The following is a 13,190-nucleotide window of genomic DNA, read 5'->3' as shown; positions in this document are numbered from 1 at the left end:
TCATCGCTCGCGTTGCATCACTGGCGTCGCATCGCATGCAGTGCGGATGAGCTGTTACGGCTAGAAACAGCACAAGAAAATTAAATGCCATTCATAAAATCACCGTCCTGTGTGTGTGTGTGTGTGTGTGTGTGTGTGTGTGTGTGTGTGTGTGTGTGTGCGCGTGTGCGCTCCCTCTCTCTCTCTCCAGGTGCTAGCCTACTACAACCTGTACGAGCAGTGTGAGCAGGCGGTGGTCAACAGCGAGAACTGGCTCAAGGTGCAGGCGCCGCCCGCCTGCGAACCCGAGCCCCTGAAGATACAGCTGGACCGATGCAGGGTGAGTCCGCCTGTCTGTCCGTCCGTCCGTTCGTCTTACAGTATATACCACTTTCACACGGGACAGATACAAAGCTACTAACGGTCTTACTATACGTTTTCAATGGAAACAAGTAAGACACCCTTAAGGGCGTGAAGCGACCGTCAGGTCGAGCTGAAACAACAGAGCTTCTAAGTACCAGGGTGGCTATGAAAACACACATAGAGATGAAGAGTAGTGGTGACTTCATGTTGTGTTTTGACTTGTGTGTCTGTTTCTCCATCTGTTTTCTTTGTTTTTTCTCACCTCAGCACATGGCTGTAAGTATCTGATTATACACTATATTATATACTGTACATATACAGAGCCATCTAAAAATATAGAATGTTGTGTAAAAAAAGCATGCAGATGCCATAGCACCCGGAATCATCACTGACTGCGGAAACTCCACAATATTACATGAGAGTGAGACCACTCAAAACAATTGTTTTGAGTGGTCTCATGTAATATTGTAATATTTTGAGATATGGACTTTTGATATTCATGAGCTGTACCGGATTTTTTTGAATATTTCCCTGCATTCGCAATGTATTTAGAATATATGAAAGTTTCAATTTTTGAATTATATTACTGAAGAAAATTAACGTTTTCACAATATAGGCTTATATATATTATTTAGACGGCTCTGTATATTCATGTACATTCATATACAATTTAGTCATAGCTTTAGTCATCATAGTGTAGTTTCTATTTAGTTCTCGTCTGTGAAAAAATGGTGGTAACCAAACCCTTATAAATCTTTAATTCTTGAGAGCGTGAAATCAAACCAAATGGACCCTTACTGAGATTAGGTCAGTGCATGGCGACTGACTGTACCCATGGTGCAAGTGGCGGAGAACTATGCTTCGGGCACTTGGGTGACACAGTGGTAAAGTTACTTGGGGAGGGATCAATTGGAATAACGACTAAATTGGGTAGAAAGGGGATTTTAAAAAATAAACCTATTGACTGTAGTTCCAACTGGACATCATTACGATGGTGTATGAGAAGTGAGAACTACGTTTTTCAGGAACAGCAGAACTAGTAGTTGTAGTAGTAGCAACAGTGGTGTGAAAAGTACTCACATTTCTTGTATTTAAGTAAAGTAGTAGTATCAACACTGCAATGTAGAAATACCCTGTTACAAGTTAAAGTCCGAAATTCAAAACATACTTAATTACATCTGCTGCCGTTGACATATGAGCTCGTCAATGAAAGGGTTAATACCATGACGCCGTTGATGGGTCACCTCGTCACTGTTACTATAAATACATTAAAAGTATTATTACTTACTGTACGTCGCTCCGGTCCCGCCCGCATCGGTAATGTCCGCGATTTGTTTACAACGCACGTTGGGCGTGCACGTGAAGTGAAGCTCCTCCATAGCAAATCCATTGAGCGACCCATAAAGAGACTTCATTTACTCAAAAAAACACATTTTGATCCCAAGGCTGGCATGTTTACAGCACTGCACTCGTGGCAGCCTATGGGGGAAGCGGCGCGGCACCAAAAACAATGCATCCCTTCAAAGTAAGAGGAAGCAGAAGTGTTAAAGTACTCATTATGCAGGATGTCCCCTTTCACAAGTTTTCAAACGTATAAAATCTCATTTTAGCGGAAGTAAAAAAAGTACTCCCAAAAGTACAACTGTTCACTTGTTTCTCTGAGAGTGCCAACATGAGAATTGAGATCCCACCCCAAAAAAACTGTCAAGAAATAATTGGGACAGTGGGGGAAACATTGATGCCTAGATTAACCCATGTAGGTCTAGAATTATTTAATGCTTTAACCATTGAAAAATAGCAGATATACAAGCTCACAGCGCGGCACCGAGTGCCGCGCTGCGAGCTTGCAGATCTGCTATTTTTGAGAAATCGTGAAAATGTGTGCACATTTTTCAATATTATATTCAATACATATCGATAATTTTGTAACTCAAATCTCTGCTTCTGGGGGGTCCCTGGAACAACATATTTTGAGATGGGGGTCCACAGCCAAAAAAAATAATTTTGGGGGTCCTTGACATGAAAACGTTTGAGAACCACTGATTTAGAGGAAGGATTTAGAAGTCGGGGTCAAAGGATCGGGTCAAAGATATTCAAAGACTTGCACACATTTTCACGTTTTTTCAAAATAGCAGATCTACAAGCTTGCAGCGCGGCACTCGGTGCCGCGCTGCGAGCTTGTATATCTGCTATTTTTCAACAGTTAAAGCATAAAATAAAGTGGTTAGAATCTAACGCGACTCGGGCGCGTTCCTGGTATTTGAGGATTAAAACAACTCCACTCAGCAGCAACAAAGAGAGGGAACTGTCAAAACCCAAGAAGAGAGTGAGCTGTCATGCTGCCAGCCGCATGCGCGACGGGACTGGCGGGGAAAGATTTGTTCAATACTTCAGTAGATCAGCCAAAGTAAATAAAGACTCTATCAAGAACTGAACTGAACTCTTTAGGATACTAGAAGCTTTTTATTTGTCACTCACTCACTCGTGCAGGTGCAGAACACGCAAGTGAAATGTTGGCTGTGGCGTGTTCCACTAGACTGGGCCAACAACAACAAGTTAATACTAAATATGATCACGCGGGATGTAATACAAATAAAAGGAGTTAGAAAAAAGTTGGAGATGGAAAACACAGTTGGTGATTGTGCAGTTGAGAAAATATATATATGCTTTGGTAGAAAGAAAGAGAATTCTCATAAGAAAAATTCTAATAAGGTTGGAAATAGTGCTGCTAAAGGCAGAATTACGTTGTTAAAACAATCTAATAAGAAACATTTTAATACATTTGGCAATAGCACAGGTAAAGAACAAAAACTAAAACACACTTTTGAAGCAATAGAAAATGTGCCTTGTTGTCAGTAACTACACATTATAACAAGATAATAAAAATTATGATCATACTGGATGTAATAGAAATAAAAAGAGCAGAATAAAGTTAAAGATAGACAATAAAGTCGGCAGTAGCTCTTTACCCTCAATGGAACATACACTGTACAGTGCACATAATAATCACACACATGGATATTAGTTCTCTTCTCAAGGGCATTTGGACATGAAGCCAGAAGGATCTGGGATGAGCTTCATTCACCTGAGCCACAGCCACCTCTCGATTTAAAAATGTGTTGCATCGCGACATACTGTGAGCTTGTAGATTGTCTATTTTCAAATGGTTAAATAGTAACTAGTAGTAACTAGTCCCATTTAGGCCTAGAATTATTGAATGCTTTAACTATTGAAAAATAGCAGATATACAAGCTCACAGCGCGGCACCGCTGCACGCTTGTAGATCTGCTATTTTTGAAAAAGTCGTGAAAATGTGCGCAAATCTTTGAATGTATTTTTAAAGCTAACATGTGTAACTCAAATTTAGCTTCTGGGGAGTCCCTAGAACTAAATATTTTGAGATGGGGTTCCATGGCCCAATACATATCATTTTGGGGGTCCTTCACATGAAAAAGTTTGAGAACCACTGACATAGAATCATAGGTTTAAAAAAACAAAAAAAACAAACCTTAGAAGGATTCACAAGACACTTATAGAATCTGGTCAAAATCGGGTAAAAATTCACATTTTCACGATTTTTCAAAAATAGCACATCTACAAGCTTGCAGTGTGGCACTTGGTGCCACGCTGTGAGCTTGTAAATCTGCTATTTGTTCAATATTTAAAGCATAAAATAATACGCAATAATGCGTACCCGATCTAAATGGCTTAAATGAAATCACTTACCCTACCTTTTTATGTAAAAAACATTAGTGAGGCTGAAGAACACCACACTACCGCTGCAGGGTTCACACACTACGCTAAGAAAACAACCTTTTTTATTCATCAAACAACGTATAAAAGTGATAAGGGGAGGCTCTTGGCGTTAAAGTGTATTATAATAACTAGTCCTTACCCGTTCAAAGATATGAGCTCCGAAATGATGTGCAGTGTGTGGGTTATGGGGTGTGCACTGTGCACACAGTATATGAGGGATGGAAAGTAACTTTCTGGTGCTTGCATGATAATATGTAGGAGCATCAATGTAAGAAATACCCGTTTCGTTTAAAGGCTACAGAGATACTGTGTACCGATCTACATGACAACATCTGAAAGAGGGCCAGCCAACAGAATAGATAGTAGATACACCATAAAAATGCTAATATACAGCATACGATTTGTGAAAGTGACAAACGGGCTTCACAGTTATGTTAGGTGTGTTCATATGCTAATTGTGATGCGATTTCAGATCAATTGCTCCAGCCATTGAGGAGAAACGCTGTGACAGACAGACACTCAGACACTCACTCAGACATTCCGAAAATTATATGTTAGATGTAGAAGTATGACTAAACCCCTCATCATAATGCTTGTATTGCTCCTGAGGATAGTAATTATGTTTTTGAGAAATGGGCATTAATAGCTTTCTTGAAGCTCTGGCAGCCTTACTTACTGAAACATTGTCTTCATGCATGTTGTCTAATGTTAAAGGTCAGTTATTATAGCCACTAAAAGCTCAGCTTTAATGTATCTTGAAACAGACCAGTGGGTTTATTTTGAAGTCGCTCTGCAGTTCCCATTATTTATTCATTTGGTTGGTTCCGGGAGGGAATGAATGTTGTTTGTACATTTTGACAATTTTGTTCAGTGAATCTCTTGGCTACGTTGTTCTTATGAAGTCTTTTTTTCTTGTGTTTGGTGAAGTACTGTAGGTCTGGAAACGTAATTAACTAGACTAGAGGGAAGTAAATCATCGCAGAATGTACAGTATAACTACCAATATTCAATTCAATTCAAACTTAATTCCAGACACACACAGCCCGGGGGTCCATAGAGTACATGCAAATCATAGACATCACACACACTGTAACAAATTAACAATAAAAAAACAATAATAATAAAAAAAAAAAAGGTTGACTCTTCAGCGTTTACGCATCCTAGACGAGTAATACCGGAGATAGCTCTTCTCAGGATTGACCATGTTGTGTATACAGTGTGTATTATGTACATTGTACATATATGATATGTACAAGCAACTTTGACAGAAAAACAAGCTCAAAGTTGCTTATAATAAGCAGCCATGATGGCAACACTGGCTTCATTGTCATTTGTGAGGCTTTATTCACCAAGCTGCATGCACGCACACACACACACACACACACACACACACAGATTAACTCAGAGTAACTTACTACTGATGGTGAAAGATTGGTAAGGGAGGTCGCTCAGTTATTGGACTATATGTCTTGTTTCACTGTAACACAATACATCACCAAATACTGTCGCTTACAGTATTTCCCAACTATCCAAGCTGTCCGTGTTCTCTAGGCTGTGGGATTAATATGGTTTTCACAGTTAAAGACCCACTCCCTCAAAAACGTTGTGGCTTTTATTTTTTATGCTTATGCTTTTTGAAGCTTAGCCATGAAACTCATTGCAGCATAATCTCCAAAGCCTTAACTCATTCCCTGCCAGGCCCGATAGTTCCGAGATTATTCCAATGTCTTTCCCCGCCAGGCCCGATAGTCCCGAGAATAAAAAAAAAAAAAAAAAAAAAAAAATCAATGTGACCCCCAAAAATGGAGTAGGCATGATAGCAATCGCGAAATTGCATGTTTAACCCCCATAGCAACCCCATCTTTCAAGCATGGCAGCCATTTTGGCAGCCATCTTTGTTAAACATAGTGGCTGTTATCTCATGAATGCCTGAACGGATTTCCATTCGGATTTTTTTGTTTGAAAGCTGTGAGCAATGTGGACACACGTGGTGCATTATCTAGGCATGGGTGTGCATGATCCGTGCACACCCAATTACATGGAAGTCTATGGAGACGAATGGCAGGTGGGAGTACGGAGGTATGTTAAAATGGCGGTCAATGTGTTAATATTGTGTATATTACAGAATGGTTTGATTGATTGATTGAATACTTTATTAGCATAGGAAAAGCACAGGACAGTACAGTTCAGGCCTACTAATACAAAACAATACTATTGAACTCTAGTCTCCATGGCGTGAGTAATCACAGTATACTGTATATATTGTTTTCACAGTAGAACAACGCGGGGCGTTGTGAGCATGTAGATCTTCTATTTTCACAATAGAACCATGTTATACAAAATGTAATTCCTCAACTCTTAGTGCTCATCAGGGTGTGGGGTTACCCAGTTAAAATATGATTAATTTGGGGTCGCGGCTTGAAAATGTTGAGAACCACTAATTTATTTACAGGTTGTGTCTACGATGCATTATGAATGCAAGTCATTCTGACTGACATTAGCAAACCCATATATAGGCATAATGTGGATCTCCAGTTGCCCAGAGCCGCCGATCCAACCAATATGCCCATATGCATTCAAGGATCTGAGCACGAAGGGGACACAGACAGATGGGTACAATGTGTACTCCATGACAAAGCCCCCGACCACTGTTGGAAAACATACAAAATAATCTTTCTCAAGTTAAAGGTATATTCAGTGATTGTATTTCATTCAAATAAAAATATAATTGGTACATTTTCCATTCATTCTCCTCACTAGAATGTGTGCTGACCATATAGGGACTTCCACCATGGCCCGTGTTACGAGCATAGCTAGATTTGGTTTTCAGAGGTGGCCAGCCAGTCCTCGACCAATCAGGGTAGAGTATGGCCGCAGTTATGTTGTGATGTTTAGTTATGATGGTCAAAATAAAAGTTTTGAGAACCACAGTCGCTCTGAATTAAGAATGTCTGCTAAATGCCTACTGTAGATTGTAAACTACTGAACTCATAAAATGCCACAGTCTCGTAGTAAATCAGTATCATATCCTGAAGCTGGAGACGTAATCCTACCGATATTCAGTGATTGGGTCTAATGATCAAAACGAGAACATTATAATGGTGTGAAGAATCTATAAAAAACTAAACATTTCAACGCTGTAAGGCCAGTAAGGGACAAGATGACCCCCGGCCACTTTCATTATCACTGAATACACCTTTAAAGTATCAATAATGCAACGAGTACAGTACTCTGTTACAAGTACTGTAGATGTCCCATGTTCAAAATGTACTTAACACATCGGGCTGCCCACGGTGATTCAGGGTTTACCCTCGCAGGGGCCCATCGTCTCCATGGCAACACGTCATTTTACGTACCTTCGCGTGGAAAAAAGTATCCGTAATACGTTGAGTAAATGTAATCCAAGTATGTCCAGTTTATTTTCACGATTATCTTTTCTTTCAGTCAGGACAGCTTTTTACCAATCTTGGGCCACAGCGTGTGTGTCACGGGCGGTAGAAAGGGTCGCGTTTTGAACATGGTGATTGAAAAAGCTAGATCAGGAGAGGAATCCGCTATGTTACGTTACCTCCGCGTCACTGGGAAAATAGTATCCATGATCCGAGTAAATGTAATCCACGGATGTCCTGTCTATTTTTACGATAATGTTTTCTTTCAGTCAGGACCACTTTTTACCAAACCTGGGCCACACCGTTTGTGTCACGGTAGGTAGAAAAGACCGCGCATTGAACATGGTGATTGAAAAAGCTAGACTAGGAGAAGAATCCACCATGTTACGTTATCTCCGCCGAGACTCCGCGACTGGGAAAATAGTATCCATGATACATACGAGTCGTGCGAGGGGACGATAGAGTGCAGTGCTGGATAGGAACAGAAGCTTGTGATTGGCTGCAGGGAGACTGCACATCCTGGTCACGTGTACCGCGCTGCATTTTTGGAAATGTAGTGTTTTTCCCATATTGTTGGTGTTTGATCACCGTGGTAGATCCTTCATTGCGGTAGCAAAGTACAGTAACTACAGTACAGTATAGATATTGTAAAACGCGGCAAACGCATCGTGGGCCTCCAGAGACATCAAAGAGATTGGCGTGTAGACACCTCGTGGGCACCCTATGTGTTAAGTAAAAGTGCAAATGTATTGATATAAAAAATGTACTTAAAGTGCCAAAGTAAAAGAACTCATAGTGCCAAAGGTCCCATTCCACAAGTTTAAACCAGTGCATGGGGCCATGTTGTTGTGCACACGGGACTTTAAATTACTTCTCATCAGTACACCAGCTGGCATCAATTTCCCCCCCAGCAGCCATCCACGTTCATTAATAATGCGTGGAAAACATTTAGCGCTAAAGTATTTACAACTTGTTCACATAATATCTATTCATGAGCTCCAGTTGAGAGGTGGCTTCCACATCTAAATATTTGATTTGTTTCCGAGCCTTTTGTTGTTGCAACCGAAGGCGCTAGTGTGCACAAGCTGCAATAAGGTGTGTGTGTGTGCTTGCTTGCGTGAGTGAGTGTGTCCCCACCAATGTCCCCAAATGTAGTATAATTTGAGAAATGGTGATCGAGGAGCAGTTTCATGGTCCTCACAAGAGAAGGTTTTATTGCAGGGTTCCTCAATTAGTTTTCCCCAAGGGCCGAATTATGTCTAGGGTACCAAGCCGAGGGCCACAACATTGCAGGGGCGACGGTGGTGTTCCCGCTACTCCACCGACAGTTCAGATATCGTTGTTGTCGGGTGAAAATCTTGTATGTCCGAAACCGTTCGTTTTGCATTTATAATTTTAAAAGCGATTTAAACTAGTGAAAACAGCCGATCTACAAGCACACAACGCCTCGCGTGCGAGGCGTTGTGTGCTTGTAGATCGGCTGTTTTCACTACTTTTGTGGGACGGCCTTGTATGATGAAGCAGGCCTTTACTTTGCGAAAGAACATACACATTTGGAGATACGAGGTTTCCAGCCGACAACGACGATATACTAGTGTCGTTGCTGCTCTTATACCACCATTATTACTGAGGTTGGTGGGGGCCAGACAGTAGCCCCCCGCGGGCCGCCTATTGGGAAACCCTGTTTTATGGTAAAAGAAAACATTACAGTACAATCAGAGACACATTCAGTCTTTGGTTAGTTTTAGGATCAGACATTTATATTTATATATATATAATGTTGAAAATGAATTTCATTTCATGTTTTATTGTACTCTATATGATGATCTGAGGGTCCCTTTGATGTAATGCAAAAACGAAATCCTGAGCTGTTCTGGGAAGATGATGGACAGAAGTTAGAATGGTTGTTTAATTATGAAGTCTTTAAGACGGCACATTTTGTTTCTAGAGCCTGGAGTAGAAGACAGTCTCAGCTTTTCAGATAGTAGCTTGAGTGTTAAAGTTGGTTATTTGTTTGATCGTTGTTTGTGTGAATTGTTATGTCGGTGAATTGTTTTTGTTAAATGTAAAAAGTGTCCTGTAAGTCCATAATGGGCTGGGCTTCCTGACACTTTAATAAAGAAAAATCAATCAAAAATCATATAGAAGTCAGCGTTAGGGACTTAGAGATAGTCATTCCTGATTTGCACTAGTTGCTCGCTGGTGTCTTGCTTAGATCTGCAATTTTCTGGCTTTATAGGCTTGTGTGTGCGTGTGTGTGCGTGTGCGTGCGTGTGCGTGTGTGTGTGTGTGTGTGTGTGTGTGTGTGTGTATGCACGTGTGTGCGTGCGTGTGCGTGCGAGCGGGTGTATAGTTGAAAGAGAGATGTAGCCATAGATTTGAGGAGTAAATCGAATCGTGCTCTCTCTCTCTCTCTCTCTCTCTCTCTCTCTCTCTCTCTCTCTCTCTTTCCATCATACTTCATAGTTAGTATTCCCTCCCACTGTCTACCTGTTCTCATCCCTCTCTCTGTCGCCACTGGGCTATCCGGTATCGTAATCTCAGACGTGTGTGTGCGCACACGTGTGCGTTTTTGTGTGTGCGTGTGTCAGAGGGTAGGTAGTACAGTGTCTTGTGCAGAGTGCAGATAAGGCCACAGAGAGCAGACACAAAGCACTGAACCTAGACAACACACTGCTCTCACCGTGCGTGCGTGCACTTTGCACGTGTGTTCTCAAACACGAGTTTTCAAATAACACGACTGCTATTTTTTCAATAGCTAAAGCATAAATTAATGGTTAAAGTGGTTAAAACGTTCCAGGACTTAAAGGGTAAAGTGAGAAAAAAAGAAACATTAAAAACATTAAAAAGTTGAACAATTGGGATACCGATACGAGGTTTCTGCGCGACATGGCTGATATGTTTCACTATGTAAACATGACACAACTCCAAGTAGACAAGCTGTTTTTGAAGGATTTGCAATTCCTAAGTGTTTTGGATTTCTCTCCCCCTGTTATTTTTACAATAAGCTCTCTTTGTGGTGATGTGTTTGAGAATTTGGCACAACACAGAATGTGACTGGCAATGACAGAAGACAGCGTTTCTCTCTTAGCAGCAGAGATGGGAAAAGTACTCACATTCTGTGAAAGATCAGGGAGAGGTAAAGTTAGACTAAGTTTACTGTTACTAGGGCATTCACCAAATATTCGAATATTCGAATATCAAAGTCACTATTCGACGTTTTTCACCTGAAGTCGAATATTCGCTTATTTTTATTTTTATTTTTTTTCTCTTTAAAAAATATATAAATATATATTTATAAAGCTTGGCTAGATAGGAAGTCATAAGAATGAAGTTGTCAATGCCCCTGGTGGATGAATTTGTTAATGCTCTACAGTATACCAGGGGTTCTCAAACCTTTTTAGGCCGTGACCCCCAAAATAAACATATTTGAACTGGGGACCTCCACCCTGACAAGCACTTGGAATTGTAGGTATTACATTTAATGTGACTCAATTCCGCAGATAAATATTGTGAAAATAGCATCTACATGCTCACAACGCCTCGCAACGCAAGGCGTTGTGAGCATGTATATCTGCTATTTTCACAATGTTCGCCTCTTGCTTACTTAATATTTGACAGTTTGGCCAGTCTTGTCGAATATTCGACTATTCATCGTCCAGCACTTAGACACCACTAAACCTCCAGACGCACGCCTTTGACACTCCACCCCTGCTCCAGTTTTGTGTTTGTGCACAAGCTTGTGAGTCCACGGCGATCTGTTACAAAGTTGCACAGTTTACTTTGAGGTCGAATAATTCGAATACAAAAAATCACTATTCGTGAATGCCTTAAGTTACCAGTTTCGAGTAGCAGAAAGTAGGGATTTACACTCCTTTGAGGCCTTCGGTGGGGCGTTCCACATTTTAGCGGTATAGCAGGAGAACGAGTTGTCTCTGGGTTGAACGTGATCTGTGGCGCTGGTGTTGTAATTGTGGACATCCTTGACGTTTTTAAAGTAGGGCCTTTGAGGCGTCGCGATACCATACGTGGACTCCATAGTCGTAGAGGGGAAGAATGAGTGCACTCGCTAGAGTCTTCCATGTATTGTTATTGACCAGCAGGGCGCTCCCCTTTTTTTTTGATTACCGTACCTTAGTAGTCGTTTTTTTCCACTGGAATGATTAGCCTCTAAGATGCAAACCAAGTAATATTTTTTTTTTGTGTGTTGTTACATTGTCACCCACTTTGACTGTGAAGTTATCGACCTTGTTAAAGCTATGCTGTGTAACTTTTTCAATTAAACAAATCTTTAATTTGATCTAACTATTAAATCACTAAAGTTTTAGAAGACCCACTCCGTGAATTTCAGCCCCTAAAGCCTTCTGTAAATATGCTTTCTATGATACTGGCCGGGGACCGGATTTCGCGGCAAAATTACGTCATCTGCATCCCTCCGTATGCGTTGTCTCCCGGATCATACACTACCGGCCAATCACAGCGCGGATTATACACTACCGGCCAATCACAGCGCGTCTTGCCGTCTTCTCAGGAGGGATAGCTTGCCTAAACAGCAGTGTTTACTCTGGTGTAGGAGTCGTAGCCTGTAACTCCCGAACTTCTGGCCGCAGAGGGACGCGAGACCCCTCTGCGGATGCGTCTCGGTGAGGCGCAGGTCCACGGCCCCGCCCCGGTGGTCCGCGGCGGCCCCGGGTGAAAAACGGCTGAAAAAAGCAGACCCGACCGTGATTTTCTGTAAAATACCTGCAATACCACTACTGACCGGTTGTTGAGCAACTTACACAGTATAACTTTAAGGTTATGATCTGATCCAAAAAGGATGGATTCGGTTTCACTCCGGTGTATTTCTAACTTCCTGTCCTCACCTCCTGTCCCCCGTGCAGGAGGAGGTGGCGCGGCTGGAGGCGGTGCAGCCTCAGGTGCAGCAGCTGGAGGAGGCCCTGGCGGCGCTGCAGCGGGGCCAGAAGGAGGGCCAGGAGGAGGAGGGATCGGAGCTGGACGCCTCCTTCCTGGAGGCGGACGTGGCTGCGCTGAAGGAGCACTACCAGCAGGTGCTGGAGGAGCTGCGGGAGAGGGAGAGGCAGCTCAAACTGAGTGAGGACACGCACGCACGCACCCACGCACGCATGCACGCACCAATTTACAATCTCCATCCATCCATCCATCCATCTTCAACCGCTTATCTGGAATCGGGTTGCATGGGGTGACAGTTCCAACTGAGATTTCCAGAGTTCTTTATCCCGAGCAATTTCCTCCGCTCCATCCGGGAGTATACCGATATATACTCTTATGTAACCTTGAAACCGAGGCGTTCCCAGGCCAGTTTGGAGATATAATCCTTCCACCTGGTCTTTGGTCTGCCACAGGGTCTCCTCCCTGGGGGACGTGCATCGAGGACCTTCTAGTACGGTACTAGATGTGTAGTGTAGGAGCAGCGGTTCTACTCCAAGTCTCTCTCGGGTGACTGAACTTCTAACCCTATCTCTAAGGGACCAGCCACCCGTCTGAGGAAACCCATTTTGGCCGCTTGTACCCGCGACCTTGTACTTGTCTTTCGGTACGATTTACAATTTATAATTTATGCACTGCTAACACTCTTAATCCAAAGCGATTTGCAATAGCAAGGTAATAAATACATCAACATCAATACATCAAATGCATAGAAATAGTAATCTAGGAAAAACTTAGGTAGACCAAGCACCT

The 13,190-nt window shown here is 42.1% G+C and overlaps 1 protein-coding gene across 1 annotated transcript in view; it reads left to right on the top strand.

The window, feature by feature from the left end:
* Positions 1 to 13,190, top strand: part of LOC308280209 (dystrophin-like) — a gene marked incomplete at both ends in the record, with an annotated part of 562,770 nt that overhangs the window by 295,697 nt on the left and 253,883 nt on the right. The window contains 2 exon segments of the mRNA XM_080720472.1: positions 191 to 319; positions 12,371 to 12,581. Coding sequence (XP_080576598.1) covers positions 191 to 319; positions 12,371 to 12,581 — 340 coding nt within the window.

This window comes from Nannobrachium achirus (assembly GCF_963921795.1).
Source record: "Nannobrachium achirus genome assembly, chromosome: 24".
NCBI classification, from domain to species: Eukaryota; Metazoa; Chordata; class Actinopteri; order Myctophiformes; family Myctophidae; genus Nannobrachium; species Nannobrachium achirus.
This window is presented reverse-complemented; position numbering and strand designations above follow the sequence as displayed.